This window comes from Heptranchias perlo, chromosome 13 (genome assembly GCF_035084215.1).
Source record: "Heptranchias perlo isolate sHepPer1 chromosome 13, sHepPer1.hap1, whole genome shotgun sequence".
Taxonomy (NCBI): Eukaryota; Metazoa; Chordata; class Chondrichthyes; order Hexanchiformes; family Hexanchidae; genus Heptranchias; species Heptranchias perlo.
The window spans coordinates 69688594-69712456 of NC_090337.1; the positions used below are offsets into that span (position 1 = coordinate 69688594).

The window sequence follows — 23863 nt, forward strand, 5'->3', positions numbered from 1 at the left end:
CTCAGCGACACACTCAAGTTGAAAAGTGATTACTGTATCTCAGCTTAGATTGAAATGAGAACTGAAGTATTGTCGAGGAACAGCACCTCATCTTTTGTTTAGGCACTTTACAACCTTCCGGACTCAACATTGATTTCAATAACTTCAGACCATAACCACTGCTCCCATTTTTTCGGTCACTAGTGCTGGTAATGGTTCTGCTGCTGCCATTTACAGCTACTTCTGATCAATCTTTTGTTTCTTAACCTGTCCCATTCCCACCCTCCTTGCCTTGGACCATCATCCCTTCTGTCATTTAATCACTCGTGCCCTCCACCCTATCACAGACCTTCCCTTTTGTCCTTTCGTCCCCTCCCCTCCTTTCCCTGGCTCTGTTCTTGCTCAAAAACTCTAACTCTTTAACATCTTCCAGTTCTGATGAGAGGTCTTTGACCTGAAACGTTAACTCTGTTTCTTTCTCCACAGATGCTGCCTGCCTTGCTGAGCTTCTCCAGCATTTTCTGTTTTTATTGTCAGAGAAGTATTGGCATCAGCCTTGGTTCAGCACGGTCTATCCTTACTTCAAAGTCACTTCACTAAGAGGAAAAATTGCTAATTAAAGCATTAACTCCCTCTCTCTGATTGGGTCAGTTGGTTCTCCCCACCCCAATTGGTTTTTCTCTCTCTATTTTTCCAACTTTACTAAAATGTCTGTTTTTTCTCTGTTATTAATCTGAAGATGAAGTGAGATCAGAAATGTCAGAACTGTTTTTCTTTTCAGATACTGACTGACCTGCTATGTGTCTCCAAAACATAAGAGGGTAATTTGAACCTAACTGGCCGGGCGGGAATCCCACGGGATAGGGTGGGGTGACTTCAGTGTAGAGTAATATCGGGTGGGGTGTAAAATCAGTGTTGCACCTGATACCATCAGTTTCCCGAAGGGCGAGTTAGGTTCAAATTGCCCCTGCTCGTTTTTTTACTGATAATTCAGGGTTTTTGTTAAGCTATTATTTACATTGCTTATTTCAAATTATTGGAAAATTCCAACATATTTAGTGCAAAGAATGACTTTGAATGTCAGGTGTAGACTGGAACACTGACTGCTGCTGTTCAATGTCTAATCCTGTACCTGTGCATCATTGTGTTTTGAATAAAACCCTTTCTTTATAGTATAATATTAGTGTGGGTTTAATAGTCTACTTGTTTGCATTAACAGTTTTCTTTTGTTTTACAGACTTTTATTTCAAACAATTAAATCGCGCCCTATTCCCATGCCACTAGATATGTTCCTCTCACTCCCACCAATGCCTTTTGCAGAGAGGCAAAGGAGCAGGGCTCTCCATTGCAGTTATTGTCAGTCCCAATGATACTCAATGTGACATGATAGGGTCTCAATGTCGACAAGCTCACTGTGTTCCGTCTTGTTGCTGCTAAGCATAGAATCTGTCATCGAACAAAATGCACTGTAACTGGGATGCACATTAAGGTGATGTGATCTTTAAGGAAGGTGTGGGACATGCTGGCACTGAGTTTGGTATCTAGACGAGTGAGCAAATGGTAAATGTGAAAGGTGATGATTGCTGTAGACTCCTTGGGTATTTCCTTTTGCAGATGGAGCTGCACTCCATCAAACAGTCGACTCTTGAAGCTGAAATCTGTCCCTCCGACCTTCTTGACAACAGGGTATAGTGACTGCACTCTGGATACAAAAGAATAATCTACGTGTAACAGCATCCCTCCAATACATCTCACACACCACTCTAAATCGGTGTACAAGAACAACTTGCATTTGTACAGCACCTTTCACATCCACGGGACGTCCCAAAGTGGTTTAAAGCCAATGAATTAGTTTTGAAATTTAGTCACCGTTGTGATGTAGGTCAATAGCCATTGTAGCATGGTCCTTCAGAGAGTTGCTTGGTAGATCATCCATCTCCATCTTTCACAGTCCTCGGCTCACCTCATGGGAGAGAAGATCCCTGTATTCTGGGACCTGAAGTCAGCTGTACTGGTCGAGAGCCGGGTGCTTCTTGGCCTTCCGTGGAGGCATTTCCAGGTCTTCAATGCGGCAGCCAATTTGTGTACAGCAAGCTCCCATAAAAAGCAGAGATAATGACCAGTTAATCGACTTTGGTGATATTGGTTGAGGAATAAATGTTGACCAGGACACCGGGGAGAACTCCCCTGCTCTTCAAATAGTGCCACGAGATCTTTTACGTCCTTCTAAGAGGGCAGACGGTGCCTCGGTTTAATATTTCATCCAAAAGATGGCACCTCCAACAGTGCAGCCCTCCCTCAGTACTGCACTGAAGTGTCAGCCTGGGATTTTGTGCTCAAGTCCTGGAGTGGGATTTGAACCCACAACCTTTTGAAGAGAAAGTATAGGCCTAAATGTCACAAATATTATTAAATACCCACCACCTTCCACGTGGAAGGGAATTAGAAAGCTGCTTGAGAAAGAGGATCATTAAAGAACTGTGAGATTAGACGAAGCAGGTGATGCGGAGAATAACACTGGCGCAGACTCGATGGACCTAACGGCCTGCTTCTGTGCTGTAATATTCTACAGTTAGTTCTTGAAGAGAAGCAAAGACGGAGCTTTCGAATGAAAACTTTGTCATCGCCATTAAAAGACAACCGCCCTCGTGAGGTAGAGAATGAGAATGCAATAGCCAATTACTAGTGTATTGATAGTGGCTGCAATTCCTTAGGAACCGTCATTATGTCCACTTTTCAGGAAGTACAACTACTGCCCTTGTCTGCAAGACATCAAAAGAAGCAGTCAGGGGTATTTTTGATGGTACGATTTAAAGGAAAGCTATGCATTCGAAAGGAACAGAAAAATATTCTGGATATTGTCAAATCAATAGCTCTGTTAGAGGGATTCTCATTGTACACAAAATTGGATTCTAGCCTCAAAAATTCAATATTTCACTTATACTGTAATTTCAGGACAATGTAGTCTCAGGCGGGTGGATTTACAGATGCACAGCTCATAAAGGCGATGAGAAATCTGCCTGGAACTTCACTTATATTATTTTAAGTGCATTGGTGCCATGCAGTGCCATGAGAGAGAGAACACTGGCTTGATTCCCCAACCTGACTGATGCTGAAACTGAGTGCGTGAAATGGGAAAGTGTTCCCCTCCCGCATCTTAACAAGCACAAGATTCATCAGTTTTTTTGAGTTAGCCATTTTAGAGTTTAAGATATTAGCTTGAAAAGGCCGTCTGTTCGAGTTCCCTGCCACGCTGATCAATAAAAGGCACAAACATTGACTTTCAGGCCCTGGGGTCACTGTTGTAAGAAAGATAAAGAGTTTTCTGAGGAGATGACAGAAAGGGCTGAGCTTGAAAATGTTGAAAGATGACTGTTTTTCTGTCCAAGCTATAAAACTGCTGCCGAAGATTAGTTGCCCCTTCTATGAAGTCTAACTGACTTCATTTGCTCATGTGGCAGGAGAAGCTGTAGAAAATAACCAAAGGTAAAAAAATATTTGAAAGGAAGCCTACTTGACAGCCTGGTCTTACAACCAGCTAATGACCTGATCCAATAACTTGATTCCATAACCAGTTGGTGGTTAGCCCTATAACCAGCCAATGGTCATGGACACATCATTTGGGATTATTCGCTGACTGAGGCAAATTAGCGGAGAAAGGCAGTGTTCTGAAAACTTTTTTTCATCTAACTGTAGTTCTGTAGTTATCAAATGTACTCGGAGAGATTAAAAGTATTCAGTGCCAGGATCGGAATGACACAGTTAGCATACCTCAATCCAGCCTGGACTGATTGGTTGAAAGGCTCCTCTCATCTCTGTGAAATGACTTTAGGGCACTGTCAACCCAGTTTCAAAGATTAGAATGTGGCACAAAATAGGGCATCTCTCAGGGCAACCACAAGAATGGCTGCCAGTGAAAAAGAAAACCAATTGTTGCAGCAACTATTGTGGTTACAGTTAAGGTACGTTGACGAAGATATAGAGGGAGCTTTACTCTGCATTGGACCCATTCTATACGTCTTCCTGAGAGAGTTGGATGTTGGTAGTAAGTGCAAAAAAGCATTCCCACATCATGTGACATTTTATCAAAGGCCTTTTGAAAGTCCATATACATAACATCAACCGTACTACCCTCATCAACCTTCTCTGTTACTTCATCAAACAACTCAATCAAGCTTGTCAGATTTGCCTTTAACAAGTCTGTGTTGGCTGTCCCTTATAAACCCATGTTTTTCAAGTGACAGTTAATATTGTCCCAGATCATGATCTCCTTCCTGGAGCTGTTCCTCCAGCATTGAGAAGCAAGTTGCTCTGTGCCACTTGTTCAAGAACACCTAGCTCCATGGCAACTCACAGATCGATTGTCCTTACGTTTATCATTTTTGTAGCCCCACCTAAGCTGGATCAAATGACTTAATTAAATAGAATCAAAGAAACATATTTTTTCCCAAGTTACCATCTTAAATTGTAACCACAGGATACATAGTTGATAGAACCATAGAAGTTTATAGCACAGGAGGAAGCCATTAGACACTGTCTACATGCTGGATTGTTGCTAGAGTAGGAAACTAATTCCACTGCCCCGTTCTCTCCCCATAGCCCTGTAATTTTTAATTCATTCTTGGGATGTGGGCATCGCTGGCAAAACTGGCATGTATTGCCCATTCCTAGTTGCTCTTGAGAAGGTGGTAGTGGGCCTTCTTCTTGAACTGCTGCACTCGTGTGGTGACGGTTCTCCCACAGTGCTGTTAGGTAGGGAGTTCCAGGAATTTGACCCAGCGCCGATGAAGGAACGGTGATATATGTTCACGTCAGGATAGTGTGTGACTTGGAGGGGAACATGGAACTAATGGTGTTCCCATGCACCTATTGCCTTTGTCCTTCTAGGTGGTGGAGTTCACAGGTTTTGGAGATGCTGCCAAAGAAGCTTTGGTTAGTTGTTGCACGGCCTCCTATAGATAGTATACACTGCAGCTATGGTGTGCCAGTGGTGGAGAGAGTGGATGTTTAGGCTAGTGGATGGGCTGCTGATCAAGAAGACTGCTTTGTCCTAGATTGTGTCAAGTTTATTGAGTGTTGTTGCACACATTCAGGCATATAAAGAGTATTCCATCACACTCCTGACTTGTGCCTTGTAGGTGGTGAAGAAGCACTAGGGAGTCAGGAGGTGAGCTACTTGCCACAGAATACCCAGCCTCTGACATGCTCTAGTATCTTCCTCTGTAAATGTTTATCCAATTTTCCCTTAAAAGATGCAATGGTCTTTGCCTCAACTACTCTATCTGGCAAAACATTCCACACTCCAACAATCCTCTGTGTAAAGAAACTTCTCCTAATCTCTTTCCTCATTCTCTTAGTGGCCATTTTGAATTGGTGGTTCTTCATCATTGACTCCCCAAGTAAAGGAAACAGTCTGACTCTAATCACCCTATCAAAACTCTTCACAATTTTAAAAAGCTCTATTAAATATCCACTTATCCTTTTCTGTTCCAGTGGGAATAGTCCCAGTATCTCGAGTCACTCCTCATAACTGTAGTTTCCCATCCCTGGCATCATCCTGGTGAATCAGCACCGTTCATCATCTATGGCTTTACTGGCCTTTCTAGAATAGGGTGCCCAAAACTGCACACAGTACTCTAATTGTGGCCTAAGAAATGTTTTATACAAGTTTGACATTACTTTGTTAGAATCATAGAATCATAGAAAATTACAGCACAGAAGGAGGCCATTCGGCCCATCGTGTCCACTCTGGCCGAAAAAGAGCTATCCGGCTTAATCCCACTTTCCAGCACTTGGTCCATAGGTTACGGCACTTCAAGTGCATATCCAAGCACTTTTTAAATGAGTTGAGGTTTTCTGCCTCTACCACCCTTTCAGGCAGTGAGTTCCAGACCCCCACCACCCTCTGGGTGAAAACATTTCTCCTCAGCTCCCCTCTAATCCTTCTACCAATTACCTTAAATCTATGCCCCCTGGTCACTGACCCCTCTGCTAAGGGACATAGGTCCTTCCTATCCACTCTATATAGGCCCCTCATAATTTTATACACCTCAATTAAACTCCTCTTACTCTTGTGCATAATGCTACAAACACGATCCAATATTTCTATTGATTTAGTCAAAATTTACTTTGAATGTTTAACGGGCAAGTATTCAAATCGATAAACCAATAAACTCTGCAGGCCCAAAAAACATGTCATTTACATCATGATATGCAGCCTATATAAAAAGGTGATCTTCTGAATCTCCATACCTTTTCATAGTACCGTAGTTCGTAGTCAAGGATGATCCCATTTGGCTGCTCAGGCTGTGGCCATGACATTGTGATGCTGCTCATCGTGGAGCCCACCTGATGCATGATGGGAACCGTAGAGGGAGCTGCGGGAAACACAAGTGGAAAGAAAAAAAAATCATTAGCCTGCGTTTGTTTTGAAAGAGAAATAATATTTTAAGCCCAACCCATCTCATTCTAGGCTTTCGTTTCAAAATGATCCAAGTTCCAGGCTTCCGCAATCGCAGCTTCTTGAAGACATAAGTGAGAAGCAATCTCCCACTTACAATGTGACATGGTGGAAGGAAATCTTAAGTTTCAAATCTGGAGAATGGTCAGCATCTTATCTGCTCCAGTATCTTCCTCTGCAGCGATTCACGCTGGCCAGGAGCAAATATTGATAAAATGTTGTTTGATGTTGAGAGAAGGCGAAAGAGAGAATCATTTTTATCACCTGTAGGTTCAATTCACACAATTAGTCGCTGATATGTTTGGGGTCCAATTTCCACCTCTACAGAGCTGGGAACTCTATTTAGGCCAAGGCCAAATTGGTTTAAATTGTTTTTTTTAGGGAGAGTTCTGAATGGATTTCTGTTCAGATAAACTGAATTGATCAACTCAAAAAAAAACAGTTTCCCAGATTGGGTAACCAACTCAGTCCAATTCACCACCAGTTACTTCAAGCTGTCAATTATTAGTCAAGATGAATTCAAAACAACAAAAATGTGACTGAAATAGTCTCTGGTATGAATCAGAACATTCAATATACTTAAGCACCATGGTATATCAAGTTTGTTTTTATCTTAGAATTTATCGGGTACATTTTTATGAGTCAGGGTCCTGGTTGTGAGCTACACACAATGGGAGCACAGATGGAGAATTAGGGCACAGAGGTCGGTGCCTGATTGGTGGTTTACACAGCTTTCCATCCATTAATGTTAATGAGATCCCGATATGCGTTTCCACCACGTGAATCTCTGTGCCCTGAGTGCTCGCTTGGAAAATTCACCTCCAGCTTGATACAAAAAACAGAAAGCTGGAAACACTCAGCAGGTCAGTCAGCATCTGTGGAGAGAACAGATGAGCTTATGTTTCGGGTGTGAACCCTTCATCAGAATTGAAAAATAAGAGATGTTCAGGCATATTAATAGGGTCAAAAGCAGGGGAATGTATATATAAAACGCAAGCAAACCAACACAGGGAGGAGTTGATGACACAGGTCATCTCAAGTCAAGTCATAGCTTCTGTCTATTACATGACTGAGGTGATGAGTGGCATCATTCCACTGAAGGTTTCCTCTCTGTGTCTGTTTGCCTATATGTGTTTTTTTTACAAATGTTCTCCTCCCTCATTTAACTGGTTATATAAATATACTTGTCCATCTCTTACTGCCCAGTTGTGATGCACTCGAAACATTGATCCATCTGCTCTCTGCACACATGCTGAGTGTCTCCAGCATTTTCTGGTTTTGTTTCAGATTTCCAGCATCTACGGTTTTATTTTTTTTGCTTTTTGCCTCGATCTCATCATAGTTCCCTACCTCCCTTTTCCTCTTAGACATGTGCTAAACACAGGCATTCCAAGTTTGTTCATTTTTCTCAGCTTGCAATGTTTGTGCTGGTGTCAGATTTTGCGAGATGATGTTGTGACACACGTACATTCTGGTCTAGTCAAAATAATAATAAAAATTTAAACAGCTAATATTATGAGGGCTAAATTCATGCAAATGCTTTTCTCTGCTGGATTCCTTCCAGATACAGATATAAAGTATCATGTACTAGTCTACCATCCAGAGAGATGAGCTTGCTGCTCCAGATTCAGGAACTGCAAGGGTTGCCAGCACTATGAGCCCTTCTTGTTTACGCCAAAAACCAACAAAAGCTGCTGAAGCTTCATGATTATGGTCTGTATATCTCTGCGCTCCTCCAATTCTGGCCTCTTGCCCATCCCCGATTTCCATCACTCCACCATTGACAGCCGTGCCTTCAGCTGCCTAGGCCCTAAGCCCTGGAATTCCCTCCCTAAACCTCTCTGTCTCTCCTCTCTGCTTCTCTCTCCTCCTTTAAGATGCTGCTTAAAACCTACCTCTTTGACAAGTTTTTGCTCACCTGTCTTAATATCGCTTTCTGTAACTCGGTGTCAAATTTTGTCTGATAATGCTCCTGTGAAGCAAGGGTTACCAACCCTCCAGGATTGCCCTGGAGTCTGCAGAAATTAAAGATTAATCTCCTGGACACTGCTGCCAGCAACCCAGGAGAAAAATCATAGGAGCATTAAAAAAATGTGCTTTTTAAATTTTCTTTGAATGCTTTTGTTTATTAGTAATAAAAATATTGGAGATGGGGAAACAACTGTTTGACCGGGCAGGGCAATTGGATGTGAGAGGTCATGTGATGAAACCCTCCAGGAATACGTCCAGAGTTGGCGACCCTATATAGAATCATAGAAGTTTACAACATGGAAACAGGCCCTTTGGCCCAACATGTCCATGTCGCCCAGTTTATACCACTAAGCTAGTCCCAAATATATAGGAAGTGCCTTGGGACGTTTTACTACATTAAAGGCGCTATATAAATCCAATTGTCGTTGTATCAGTCCAGGATATCATAATGAAGGTTCATATCCTGATCCTCCTGCCTATGGAGTTGTCTCCTGAACATATAAGCACCAACCCTCCATGCTTTACACATACAGTCAGCATTTGGGCCCAGTGCCTGGTTTCACAACTTTAAAATTAGAGCCAGGCCATTCAGGAGCAAAATCAGGAAGCACTTTTCCCACACAAAGGATAGAATTCTCTCTCTGAAAAGGCTGTGGATGCTGGGGGTCAATTGAGATTTTCAAGACGGAGATTGTTAGATTTTTAATAGTTAAGGGTATCAAGGGATATTGATCTAAGGCAGGTAAATGAAGTTGCGGTGCAGATCAGCCACGATCTAAGTGACTGATCGAAAAGGCTCGAGGGGCTAAATGGCCTCCTCCTGTTCCTATCTCCCTACGCCTGGTTTTTGCACTTCAAATTGAGGCCAGAATAGCTCCCATTGAAACTTCTGGGCTCTTGTACACTGTGAGGCTGCTCCATCACCCACTGTGGTTGAGTTTCAATACAAGCTGTTGCTTCGTGTGGGTCTCACACTTAGGTCTCCAGAGTCAAGCTGATTTTTGTTTCTTCTCTCCCAAGTGGAGGTGATAGAAAAGAAAAAGAAGTTGCATTTTTACAGCACCTCAGGATGCCCCAAAGTGCTTCACAACTAATGAAGTACTTTTGAAGTGTGGTCACTGTTGTAATGTGGTGAAAGTTATGTTTTATTGATGAAAGAGTGCTGCTGAAGATTCTGAACTGTTGTATGAAAATGCTACGAGTGGCCGAGGCCTAAAGTGAGCCTCGTCTTTGTGGCAGAATGATATCCATCCACTATCGGGTCAGTGGGTCCAGAGGCTTGAGCACAAATTCTAGGCTGACACTCCAGTGCAGTACTGAGGGAGCGCTGCACTGTCGGAGATGCCGTCTTACGAATGAGATGTTAAACGGAGGCCCCGTCTGCCCTCTCAGGTGAATGTAAAAGATCCCACGGCCACTAGTCGAAGAACAGCGATGGAGTTCTGTGTTCTCTTTAATCAGTTGACTCCAGTTCGTATGTGATATTGTGCCTCACAAACTGAATGGACTCACTAACCACCGGTGACTCATGCGTCACATTGTCTTCTGTGCTCGTTTGAAAGATTTTTTTTTTAATTCATTCCCAGGATGTGGGCGTCACTGGCAAGGCCAGCATTTATTGACCATCTCTAATTATCCTGACACAACTGAGGGGCTTGCTAGGCCCACTTCAGAAGGCAGTTAATAGTCAACCACATTGGTGTGGGATTGGAGTCACATATAGGCCAGACCGGGTAAACAAAATTAGTTAGCCAGTTGGGTTTGTACCACTTGATGGTCACCTTTGCTGATATCAGTTTTTTAAAATCCAAATTTTTTTTAAACTAAATTCAAATTCACAAACTGCTATGGTGGGATTAGAACTCACACACTCTGGTCTCTAGATAATTAAGCCAGTCAACACAGCCACTACACTACATACCCCAGGTGTCTGTCCACCTATCTGTCTCTCACTTAAAGGATGCAGGCACCAGGAATCTCCCCCTGCTGCAGACGCCGTGCCTACGAGCAGAAGGGAAACTTGCTCTCTCACTCAAAAGAAGCAAGTGTTGCAGTTACCCCTTACCTTTGCACGAGAACAATGTGCGATAAAGGCCGTACTGGTACAATAGGATTTTCCTTTTTTTTTAATGAGAATGCTTGTCGGTCAGAAACACATTATTCGGGCTGTGTCTCACATTCACTGCCGGGGTCCCATGGGATTCAACGCAAGTTATTTCTGAAATTGTCAATTAAAGTTTCAATTCATTGTTTCTATCTGGTCGATTAGTGGCCTCTGGTGAATATAAAGAGGTGCTCTTGTTTTTTTTTGCTTTTAAATGTCAGTAATTTTGCTGGAGGATTATGGCAGGTGTGAGGTGTGTTTAATCACTGTGTGCAGCACTGAAGGTCAGAGTAGATTTTGTCAGCATGAAATACCAACAGAGCAAGCTGGTACCAGAACAAGAGCACTAAAGAAAGGGACGTGTATGAAACAAATGGCTCTGTCAGGGGTCTAATCATCATGTTGTCAAGCCTCAATCTTAGTATCTGAAGCCAATTGCCTGACATTTCCATCTGTGCATTTGTGCTACAGGTATACTATCTACAATCAGCTGTGATTACACAAGGAGCACTGAGGCAAGCAAAATTTCTCCTGATGCACAGAAGGGTGTCTGTTCAAAGGGAAAGTGCTGTGATAATATTCTTTAACCCCCTTAATCCCTCCCACATACTGAATCCTGCAGCACAGTAAGATTAGCTTCCATATAATCTTAGACATCCACTCCCTTCACCACCGGCGCACCGTGACTGCAGTGTATACTGTCTACAGGGTGCACTGCAACAACTTGCCAAGGCTTCTTCGACAGCAACTCCCAAATCAGTGGCCTCTACCACCTAGAAGGACAAGGGCAGAAGGTGCACTGGAACACCACCACCAGCACCTCCCCCTCCAGGTCACACACCACTTTCTCAAGGGCAACTAGGGATGGGCAATAAATGCCGGCCTTGCCAGCGATGCCCACCTCCAGAGACTGAATATAAAAAAAATCCCAACTGGATGTGAGATCAAAATATTTGCACTTGTTCATGGATTCAGTCCCTGTGACAGTTGGTATTGAATAATTTGCATATACAGGAGTCATGTGCTATTTATTTATTATCTCTCTCAGTCCAACCCTCCCTTACCCCTGAAACAAATGGCAGGAGTTTCATGTGAACAATTTTTAAAAGCCCCAAGGTTCAGGACTATGGTAGAAGGGAGCTGGTGTAACTGGCCATCTCTACATTCGTTCAGCATTCCCACATTTACCGCAATTTCCAATTTTTGTGGGAGAAGATTACCTGTTTATCATCTAAGGAAATAAATTAAGGAATATTTACAAGTGATGATTTTATGAGTTTGCACTCCCAATGGGGAGTTTCACCCACTGGGACTACATCTCACAAAATAAAATTGCAGGTTATCCCAGTCTGCACCGCCAATGGTTCCCATTGGGAATGCCCCTTCATGAAATCCACTGGGATGTCTGATACATGCATAAAACCCACAACCATGCATAAGGACCTCCAGGTGTCAGCTGTGGTTCAGTTGGTCGCACGCTCACCTCTGAGTCAGGAATGCTGTGGGTTCAAGCTCCACTCCAGAGGCTTGAGCACAGAATCCATACTGGCAGTACTGAGGGAGTGCTAGAGGTGTCACCTATCAGATGAAACTGTCTGCCCTCTCAAGTGATGTAAAAGATCTCATTGTACTATACGAAGAAGAGTAAGGGTGTTCTCTCCAGTATCCTGGCCAATATTTATCCCTCAACCAACATCCCTAAAAACAGATTATCTGGTCATGACCTCATTTCTAATAGTGAGACCTTGCTGTGGGCAAATTGACTGCCATGTTACAACAGTGACTACACTTCAGAAGTACTTCATTGGCTATAAAATGCTTTGGGACATCCCGATGTTGTGAAAGGCACTGTCTTTCTTTATTATCTGATACAACTATCAGGACAGTCGGAAGACTGACTATTTGGGCTTATGAGGGTGGTGATTTGCCTCAGGTTTATGCCACTGGTGTCAAGTGGGCATTGCGTCTGCCAGCACACAAATTGGCTGATCTCCCCAGATAACGGTCAGGCTCTCCAACCGCAAAACAGGGCGGCTGCCTCATCTAAACGGAAGCCGACTGGAACGCACCATTCTTGCGCAAGCTCCCAGCCCTCTTTGCCCTCGCCAACCGTGCCGGGGAACGGTGGGGAACGGCCCCTGGGCGAGCGTCAGGCCAGCGTGCTAGTGTATTATCCACCCTACCGTCTCTGCCAGCCTGGTGATTTTCCACATTTCCCCTCGGGAAACAAGGAGCCAGCAGGTTTGTAAGCATGGGGCATTTTGCAAAAGTAACACCTGTGGGTTAGTGAGGTTTGTCGCTCAACCAAGTCTAACGATTGGATTTCTTTACAGTTTAGCAGCACAGCAAAACTATCAGAAACAAGTCATTGCTCCTATACTTTTCTTATTCAAGATCATTGAATCCGATTTCAAGAAGTACAGCTTCTTATCTTAATCTAAGATTGGGGAATCCCTTCAATTCCATAATCATGTAAGATTAGGTGGATCAGAGATTGGAGTGAATTATGAGTGTGTTGAGGAGGGAGGAAAGGGGAGATTTGTAGCATTTTGGTACTGACCCTCAGTGGTTTGGTGACCTGGTAGGCTGTGTACCTCTCTCCCCTATGGGGAGACAGCGAATGAAGCATTATCAACACATCATTTAGTGAACGATTTATTGATTTTACACTATTTTCATTTTTCTCTCTGCCCCTTCTATGACCATGAGTCACATCTATTGAAACAATAGTGCAGAATCAATACACCAGGAAGAAAATGGCAAAACTTTACAATGCTGTTGATGACCTCTCAAGAGCACTGTGTGCCTCCACTGTACTAGATTTTAGAAATGGGGAGGGAGCGAGGAGGGTGTAGATGGTACCCAATAGTAGGGCATGGACGTTGCTAGATGGAATATCCTAGTAGCACTCAGCTCTTTGACAAAATCAAAAATAGGAAAATAGGCTCTCCATTTTCACTGTATGTTTTAAAAGGGTAGGGATTCCATTTTGTTTACAGTACACAGCAATGTTGTCACCGATAGATTCTCGATATTCATTGTAATTATTGCCAAAATCTCCTGCCAAAGGGTTTTTTTTTGGCCTGGTGTCTGAGGGTCCAAAATTCATTGCTCTCCACTTAACCTTTTATGCGTTTGACTGTTTTTGAAGTGGGTTTAATTGTGTACCCACTCAAAACAATCAGTTTGTTGAGTTTGTGTGAACTTTAAATAGTTTTTACTTCAACTACCTTCATGGGCGATTAAATAAAACTGCTGCAGATTGATAAAAATTAGTTAAACGTGCAATGTGATTATCTTATACCCAGATAACTAGCACTGTCAGTCCTTTTCTGGAACAAAATGGAACATCATTACTTAGCACTTGGAATGTGGATTCGCCTCATGAATAAATTGCATTATTGTTAGTCTGAACTATCAGCGTCTCGACTACTAGAAACCTATTTCTGATTCCCAGTAATCACAGAAACAGACAGGGATCACAATCACTCCTGGGCAGTGAATTAATATTACTTATCAAAAAAAAACAAAGTTTTATGATCAAAAGTAAATCAATTGGCCATAGACTGAATTTAAAAAATGGCTAGGATTTATATTGTGATGTCAATAAATTTAGAATATAAATACGATGACTTAAGTGTATGTCTGGTAAATAGGAAACAGCACTCACATTTTTTAAACTGACCCTTTTGTTTTTGTCAATCCCGAGTCTGATATACTTCGAGACCCATCACCGTGTATAAAACTCTCCAAACCAAGCTACTGAGATAATTGCACAGGTACACTCTCCCCTCGCAGCGATACGCCCTACTTAGCTAAGTTGAGGGACCTTAGGCCCAGGTTAGCAAGAACCAAAACTTAGGGAATACAAGTGTGCACAGGAGTCCCCCAGAAATTCAACAGCACCTACCAGCACATAGACCCGACTTATTAGGGCACTCCCTTGCAGCTGAGTGGGAAGAATCTCAGCCCAGAGGGAGATCCACCCCTGCAGGTTCCATTAATCACAAGATCCTTACGGACAAGGAAGGCCATTTTGCCCATTTTAATTCGCTGATCCACAATGACCCTACACTCATTGCTGCATCGAATTGTTTCTCAAATGATTCCAAGGTTTTTGTCTCCACCATTCTGTTCAGGAGTCCATTCCAAGTGTGGATCACTGTGCGTGAGTTTTACTGCTCTAAGCTTTTTTTTGGGAGAGGGTGTCTTTCCGGGGGAAGCAATGGTTCAGAATATTTACCATCGTGTGTTCATCCTCAGTCTCAAGTCCATTTGCATCTTTTAATGTTCTCAGCTCATCTCTTGACAGTTCTCCTGCTATTTCAGTACTGCGAGAATCTTTTACAGTTATATTTTGCCTCAGCTTCACATTGAGTTTGAGAGTGACATACTTAAGTCCGAAACTAGAGTCATAAATTTAAATAAAGCCAATTACATAGGTATGAGGGGCGAGTTGGCTAAGGTAGACTGGGAAATTAGATTAGTAGATAAGCAATGGCAAATATTTAAAGAAATATTTCAGAATTCTCAATGAATATACATTCCATTGAGAAATAAAAACTCTACAGGAAAAGTGATCCATCCGTGGCTAACTAAAGGAGTTAAGGATAGTATTAGATTAAAAGGAACGGCCTATAATGTTGCAAACAATAGTAGTAAGTCTGAGGATTGGGAGAGTTTTAGAAACCAGCAAAGGACGACCAAAAAATTGATAAAAAGGGAGAAAATAGAATATGAAAGTAAACTAACAAGAAATATAAAACCAGATTGTAAGAGCTTCGACAAGTATGTAAAGAGGAAGAGAGTAGTGAAAGTAAACGTTGGTCCCTTAGAGGCTGAGACAGGAGAAATTATAATGGGGAATCAGGAAATGGCAGATGCGTTAAACAAATATTTTGTATCTGTCTTCACAGTGGAAGGCACAAAAAGCACACCAGAAATAATGGGGAACCAAGGGACTAATGAGAGTGAGAAACTTAAAACAATTAATATCAGTAGAGAAAAAGTATTAGACAAACAAATGGGACTAAAAGCCAACAAATCCCCTGGACCTGATGGACTACATCTGAGGGTTCTAAAAGAGGTGGCTGCAGAGATAGTGGATGCATTGGTTGTGATCTTCCAAAATTCCCTAGATTCTAGAACGGTCTCAGTGGACTGGAAGGTAGCAAATGTAACCCAGCTATTCAAGAAAGGAGGGAGAGAGAAAAAAGGGAACTGCAGGCCAGTTAGCCTGACATCAATCGTCAGGAAAATGCTGGAATCCATTATTAAGGAAGTGGGAACAGGGCACTTAGAACATCATAGAACCACAGAACCATAGAAAAGATACAGCACAGAAGGTGGCCAATCGGCCCATCGTGTCCACACCGGCTCGAAGAACAACCAGGTGCCCATTCTGATCCCACCTACCAGCATCCAGTCCGTAGCCCTGCAGCTTACAGCACTTTAGGTGCAGGTCCAGGTACTTTTTAAAAGAGTTGAGGGTCCCTGCCTTTACCACCAATTCGGGCAGCGAATTCCATACACCCACCACCCTCTGGGTAAAAGGATTTTCCTCATGTCCTCTCTAATCCTTCCGCCAATCAGTTTAAATCTATGTCCTCCAGTTCTTGAACTCTCCATCAGGGGAAATAGGTACTTCCTGTCAACTCTATCTGGGCCTCTCATAATTTTGTACACCTCAATCAAGTCACCCCTCAGCCTCCTCTGCTCCAAGGAAAACAACCCCAGCCTATCCAATCTCTCCTCGTAGCTGCAATTTTCAAGCCTTGGCAACATTCTTGTAAATCTTCTCTGCACTCTCTCCAGAGCAATTACGTCCTTCCTATAATGTGGTGACCAGAACTGCACACAATGCTCCAGCTATGGCCTTACCAGCGTTTTATACAGTTCCATCATTACATCCCTGCTTTTGTATTCTATACCTTGGCTAATAACAGAGAGCATTCCGTATGCCTTCTTCACAACCTTATCTACCTGTACTGCCACCTTCAGGGACCTGTGCACATGCACTCCAAGGTCTCTCACTTCCTCTACCTCTCTCAATATATTCCCGTTTACTGCGTATTCCATTTTACTGCTTTCCCTCCCTAAGTGCATTACCTCACACTTCACTGGGTTGAACTCCATTTGCCACTTTTCCGCCCACTCCACCAACCCATTGATATCTTCTTGGAGTCTACAGCTATCCTCTTCACTATCAACTACACGCCCAATTTTTGTGTCGTCTGCAAATTTGCCAATCATGCCCCCGACATTCAAGTCCAAATCATTAATATATACCACAAACAGCAAGGGACCCAACACTGAGCCCTGTGGCACACCACTGGAAACAGATTTCCATTCGCAAAGACATCCATCGACTTTTACCCTTTGTTTCCTGTTACTGAGCCAATTTTGAATCCAATTCGCCACATTTTCCTGTATCCCATGGGCTTTTACCTTTCTGACCAGTCTGCCATGTGGGTCCTTGTCAAATGCCTTACTAAAATCCATGTAGACAACATCCACTGCACTGCCTTCATCAATCCTCCTTGTCACTTCCTCAAAGAATTTAATCAGATTTGTAAAGCATGACCTTCCCTGAACAAATCCATGCTGACTATCCCTGATTAAACCATGCCTTTCCAAATGACAGTTTATGCTATCTCTCGGTATTGATTCTAATAGTTTGCCCACCACTGAGGTAAGACTGACCGGCCTATAATTATTCGGCCTTTCCCTCGTACCCCTTTTAAACAATGGTACTACGTTTGCAGTCTTCCAGTCCTCCGGTACCTCCCCTGTATCCAGTGAAGATTGGAAAATGATCCTCAGAGCATCCGCTATTTCCTCCCTGGCTTCCTTCAATAGCATAGGAAACAATCCATCCGGCCCTGGTGACTTATCAACTTTCAAGGATTCCAGTCCCTCTAGTACTTCCTCTCTCGTTATGTTTACCTTATCCAATATTTCACACCTCTCCTCTTTAACTACTTCATCCGGATCATCCCTTTCCTTTGTGAATACGGAGACAAAATATTCATTTAAAACCCTACCCACATCCTCTGCTTCTACACAAAAGTTACCCCTATCATCCCTGATGGGTCCCACCTTTTCCTTAGCTATCCTCTTCTTCTTAATGTACTGATAAAACATCATAATATGATTAGGCAGAGTCAACATGGTTTTATGAAAGGGAAATTGTGTTTAACAAATTTATTAGAGTTCTCTGAGGATGTAACTAGCAGGGTAGATAAAGGGGAACCAGTGGATGTAGTATATTTGGATTTCCAAAAGCTATTCGATAAGGTGCAACATAAAAGGTTGTTACACAAGATAAGGGCTCATTGGGTTGGGGCTAATATATTAGCAAGGACAGAGGATTGGTTAACGGACAGTAAACAGAGAGTAGGGATAAACTGGTCATTTTCAGGTTGGCAGGCTGTTACTAGTGGGGTGCTGCAAGGATCAGTGCTTGGGCCTCAGCTATTTACAATGACTTAGATGAAGGGACTGAGTGTAATGTATCCAAGTTTGCTGACGATACAAAGCTAGGTGGGAAAGTAAGCTGTGAGGAGGACATAAAGAGTCTGCAAAGGGATATAGGCAGGCTAATTGAGTCGGCAAGAAGGTGGCAGATGGAGTATAATGTGAGGAAATGTGAGGCTATTCACTTTGGTAGGAAGAATAGAAAAGCAGAATATTTTTTAACTGGTGAGAAACTATTAAATCTTGGTGTTCAGAGACATCTGGTTGCCCTCGTACAAGAAACACAGAAAGTTAGCATTCAGGCACAGCAAGCAATTAGGAAGGCAAATGGCATGTTGGCCTTTATTATGAGGAATATAAGAACAATAATGAAAAAAACTAAAGGTAAATATGAAAAAATAAAATGAGGTTAAAAGCAGTAAAAGGAAAGCTAAGAAAGAGTATGAAGAAAAGATTTCAAAAAACATGAGGAACAGTAAAATATGCTTCAAGTATATCAGTAAAAAGAGAATTGTTAAAAGCAAGGTGGAACCACTGAGAGAACAGGATTGTCAATTGTAGAAAGAGATAATAAAATGGCTGATGTATTTAATAAGTACTTTGCATCAGTTGTTACTGAAGAGAAAGATATTGGAGAGGAGGTGAATCCTGAAGTGATTGAGGGTCAACTGAGTGATATTATGATGAATTAAAGGACAATTTTAGATGAGTTAGTTAGGCTACAGGAAGACAAAATACCAGGGCCCCACTGATTACATCCTGAGATCCTGAAGGAGGGAGGAAATTGCAGAGGCCCTAGAAATTATATTTCAGGGCTCTATTGAGTGTGGATGTATGTCAGAGGACAGGAGATACAAATATCAAGAATTACTTGAAAAATCGGATCATTTTTTGTGAGAACAACACAGATTACAGAGCGATCTAATAGAAGTGTTTAAAATGATGAAAGGGTGGGTCAGGGTAGATAGAAGCAGACTGTTTCCTGTAGTTGTGGGTCTAGGATGAGAGGCCATCGATACAACATTCAATGTAAGAGATTTAGGACAGAGGGCAGGAGAAACTTCTTCACACAGAGAGTTGTGAGGCTGTGGGATTCACTTCCAGGGTTAGTGGTTGAGACAGAAGCTATGTCAACATTCAAGATTAGATTGGATAGGTGGAGGAAGGAAAAGGGGATGATGGGATATGGGAACACGGTGGGATCAACATGATCAGGACTATTTGCTGGTGTGGAGGGTATGGGCTGGTTGAGCTGAATTGCCTGTTTTTGTGCTGTAACGTCTATGTATTTATACGTATAATTCATCCACTAATTTAAATTAAAGGACCAAAAAAAAACGGGTTCCAATACGGTCATGAGATCCTTCCGACCCAGATTTCCTCTATAGCTCCACCCAGACAATGCAAAGAAGCAAGAAGCCCAAAGCCTCACCGCTTCACTAGTGCAAAAATGAACAAAGGAAAAGTAAGATAGTTTAATGCATCGTGTATACTGAATCAGCAAAGAGTACTGGGTGAGGGATACAAAACTGGAAACCCATTTAAAAAGAATCGTTCACAAGAGAGGAAATCTTCTCCCAATATGGAGATATCAATTCATAACACTCTCATGACCCGGGTCCTCTTTGCTGTCTCTCTGACACACAAACATTCACCCACAGTTGAATTCTTCCGAATTGGCATTTAGGCACCCATAAGTAGAAGATGTCAAATATATATTAAAATATCAGGCATTGCAAAATGAGTCAGGCAGCATATGACAAAGAGAGCTCTTTAGAAGGATTCAGCCCAATATTGGTTTGTTCCCAGCATTGTATTATTGCATATTTCATTTCCAAAGTTCTGATGGTTTAGATAATCCATGTTTATTGGGTGTTGACTGGTGCACACGATGCACAGGAATTCTGAGCACAGTGACTGAGAACTGATGACATCTTTGAGTGCTTGAACATAAATAAGGAATGAACTCAACTTGGGTGGTATGAAGTCATGGAATGTGAGTACATTCGAGTGGAAACCAAATTAGTTCATGTCTTGGCAGGCAGAGATGATTCATAGTGGGTTGATGGGTTGGAAATCTTTTATCTATTTCTTGCAGGATTGACAAGCACAAAGATTTAACAACAACGAATGGATAGTGCACACAAGTCTAAATAAAATTTTGCCTCAGTGATATTAATTTAAAATAATTGAGAACATTTTTCACAAATTTCCATTCACTGTGCAGCTCAGACTGATGGGATGAAAATTTCCGTTCTTTCCTGACTGTAAGGGCACTACTAGTGATATATAAGGCAATCCTGACCCAATTCCTACTGGGCAAAGCCTGACATCACAGAAGGCTTAATCCAGCACTAGAGGGCTACCTCACTCAGACAGGATAGGTCCTGAGGGAAATCGGACAATTTCACACAGGTCCAGCAGAAGGTGTCCTGAAATTAGGTGCAAGGTAGATTGGGAGTGTCAACACCACCACCACATGAAATGGGGATTTCTTTTTGTCCCAGATGGTCCATCAGAGGGAAACATTGAAGAGTGGTCAGATTGGAGAAGAGAATCTAAGTCATGGTCACCCCAAGCTTTGGGGTGTGTTGTGGATTGAGTTGGTACTGGCTTGGCAGCAGGACCAATGGCTGCCAGTTGATCGACGTTGGAGCATGTTAAAGGGTTTGGTGGAGCGTGGAGGGCTTAGCTAAACAGCAGTATATGTGTAAAAATGCTGAACTTCTTTAGCTTCTCAAATTTATTGCAGCAAGACCTGGACAACATCCAGGTTTGGGCTGATAAGTGGCAAGGAGCATTCATGCCACACAAGTGCCAGGCAATGACCATCTCCAACAAGAGAGAATCTAACCACCTCTCCAGACATTCAATGGCATTACCATCGCCAAATCCCCCAGTATCAACATCCTGGGGGTCACCATTGACCAGAAATTTAACTGGACCAGCCACATAAATGCTGTGGCTACAAGAGCAGGTCAGAGGCTGGGTATTTTGTGGTGAGTGACTCACCTCCTGACTCCCCAAAGCGTCTCCACCATCTACAAGGCACAAGTCAGGAGTGTGATGGAATACTCTCCACTTGCCTGGATGAGTGCAGCTCCAACAACACTCAAGAAGCTCGACACCATCCAGGACAAAGCAGCCCGCTTGATTGGCTCCCCATCCACCACCCTAAACATTCACTCCCTTCACCACCGGCGCACAGTGGATGCAGTGTGTACCATCCACAGGATGCACTGCAGCAACTCGCCAAGGCTTCTTCGACAGCACATCCCAATTCCACGGCCTCCACCACCTAGAAGGACAAGAGCAGCAGGCGCATGGGAACAACACCACCTGCATGTCCCCCTCCAAGTCACACACCATCCCGACTTGGAAATATATCGCCGTTCCTTCATCATCGCTGGGTCAAAGTCCTGGAACTCCCTACAGCATTGTGGGAGCACCTTCACCAGATGGACTGCAGTGGTTCCAGAAGAAGACCCACCACCAACTTCTCAAGGTAAACTAGGGGTGGGCAATAAATGGTGGCCTTGCCAGCAATGCCCACATCCTGAGAATGAATTTTTAAAAAATTTGAAATCCACTGGAGGGTATTTTATTCAAATATCCAGTCACAGCCAGATATTTATTCAATTAATGTCTGCAAGTACATTTCACTTTATCGCAAACATACAGTTAAAAGTTGTGTGACAAAACAATTTGAAAACTGGGTGTAGTAGTTTAAAGGGTTATTATCTGAAACATGACACTGTTATGATTGTTGGATTACGACACAAGTTTATTAAGCTCAATTACGGAGAAAATAAGACCACAGGATACCTAAAGATGATCAGAGCATCAAATGTTTGTATTGAAAACGAACAGGGATGAGTATACTGTGTCTTTGCTAACTGATAACTTGTGTTGTCAGCATTGGCTCAGTTGGTAGCATTCTCACCTCTGAGTGAGAAAGTTATGAGTTTAAGTCCCATTCCAGAGGCTGGAGCACATAATCTACGCTGACACTCCCAGTACAGTACTGAGGGAGTGCTACACGTCTTTCTGATGACAGGTTAATCTGAGGCCCCGTCTGCTCTCTCAGGTGGATGTAAAAGATCCCATGACACTATTTGAAGAAGAGCAGGGGAGTTCTCCTGAGTGTCCTGGCCAATATTTATCCCTCAACCAACATAACCAACATCTGGTCATTATCTCATTGCTGTTTGTGGAATCTTGCTGTGTGCAAATTGGCTGCCGCGGTTCCTACATTACAACAGTGACTACACTTCAAAAGTAAACTTGGCTGTAAAGCACTTTGGGATATCCTGAGGTTGTGAAAGGTGCTATATAAATGCAAGGTTTTTCTTTCGAACTTCGTAGGTACATGACTTGGCCTAGTCATATTGCTGACGATTACACTATGTTTTGCTGTAGCAAATGAAATAAAGTTTCTTTAAGACAGATGTACCAGGCTTTTTAGTGGAGACAGATTCAGAGGATCCTCTGGGCAATCACTGTTTTGTTTTACAGCAACAGCCTAATTTAGTTAATTACTTTGGGCTATACAAGTGAAAAAAATAAAATTACCTACGGAACAAATAGTAGACTAATAGAGTAGGCATTAAAGGACCATATGATTAAAGACCTGCATTGGAACTCTAGCATCTGATGTTTGAAAGATTGGCTTCCGCACCCCTCCCCCCCAACCCTGTACCCACTCCCCAATCATAGAGAGTCGTTGAGTCAGACTAATCATCAGGTCACTGCTGAATAATGCTGAGTCGCCAGGGCAAGAAGAGCGAAGAATGAGCAAAACTGTTGGCTCTACTGTGCCAGCACTGCTCATCCTACTGGTCTGAATCAAGAGTGACCATGCCTTTTAAGCATTTCAAGGTCCAATGTGTAGCACGTTGCCCAAATGGACAGGATTTCTAAACAAGAACAACAACTTGCATTTATATAGCACCTTTAACATACTAAGATGTCCCAACGCACTTTACAGGAGCGTAATCAGAAAAAAAATTGACACCGAGCCAAAGAAGGAGATATTAGGACAGGTGACCAAATGCTTGGTCAAAGAGGTAGGTTTTAAGGAGCATCTGAAAGGAAGAGAGAGGCAGAGAGTCAGAGAGGTTTACGGAGGGAATTCCAGAGCTTAGGACCTAGGCAGCTGAAGGCACGTCCACCAATGGAGGGGAGAAGGAAGTGGGGTTGCACAAGAAGCCAGAGTTGGAGGAAGGTAGAGATCATGGAGGGTTGTAAGGCTGGAGGAGGTTATAGAGGTACGGAGGGGCGAGGCAATGGAGGGATTTGATGAGGATGAGAATTTTAAATTCGAGGCATTCCAGGACTGGGAGCTAATGTAGGTCAGCGAGCTCATGGGTGATGGGTGAACCGGACTTGGTGCGAGTTAGGATACGAGCAGCAGAGTTTTGGACGAGCTGAAGTTTGAGGAGGGTGGAAGATGGGAAGCCGGCCGGAGAGCATTGGGATAATAAAGTCTGGAGGTAACAAAAGCATGGATGAGGATGTCAGCAACAGATGTGATGAGGCAGGGGCGGAAATGGGCGATATTCCGGAGATGGAAGTAGGTGGTCTTTTTGAAAGAGAGGATATGGGATCTGAAGCTCAGCTCAGGGTCAAATGGAGCGCTGAGGTTGCGAACAGTCCAGTAGTGAGGGAACAAAGCAAAATTGGGAAGTTGAACTCCACAATATGTGAAATGTTTGAAGGGCTTGGGGAGGGACATCCGAGGTCCCTATGCAGGTGAGGGAAATCTATCTAGCCCCCTAGGTTGGAGTGAATTGCCTGATATAGGACACAAGGTTGGGAGAGGAGAATAAGTCAAGGACAGGAGGAATTGGTACATCAAAAAATTTAAGAAAAAC

General features: G+C 42.9%; 1 protein-coding gene across 1 annotated transcript in view; it reads right to left on the reverse strand.

The window, feature by feature from the left end:
- Positions 1–23863, reverse strand: part of LOC137331693 (ephrin type-B receptor 1) — a 514964-nt gene that overhangs the window by 82887 nt on the left and 408214 nt on the right. Inside the window, exon 6 of the mRNA XM_067995660.1 lies at positions 6232–6356. Coding sequence (XP_067851761.1) covers positions 6232–6356 — 125 coding nt within the window. The remainder of the gene's footprint in view (positions 1–6231; positions 6357–23863) is intronic.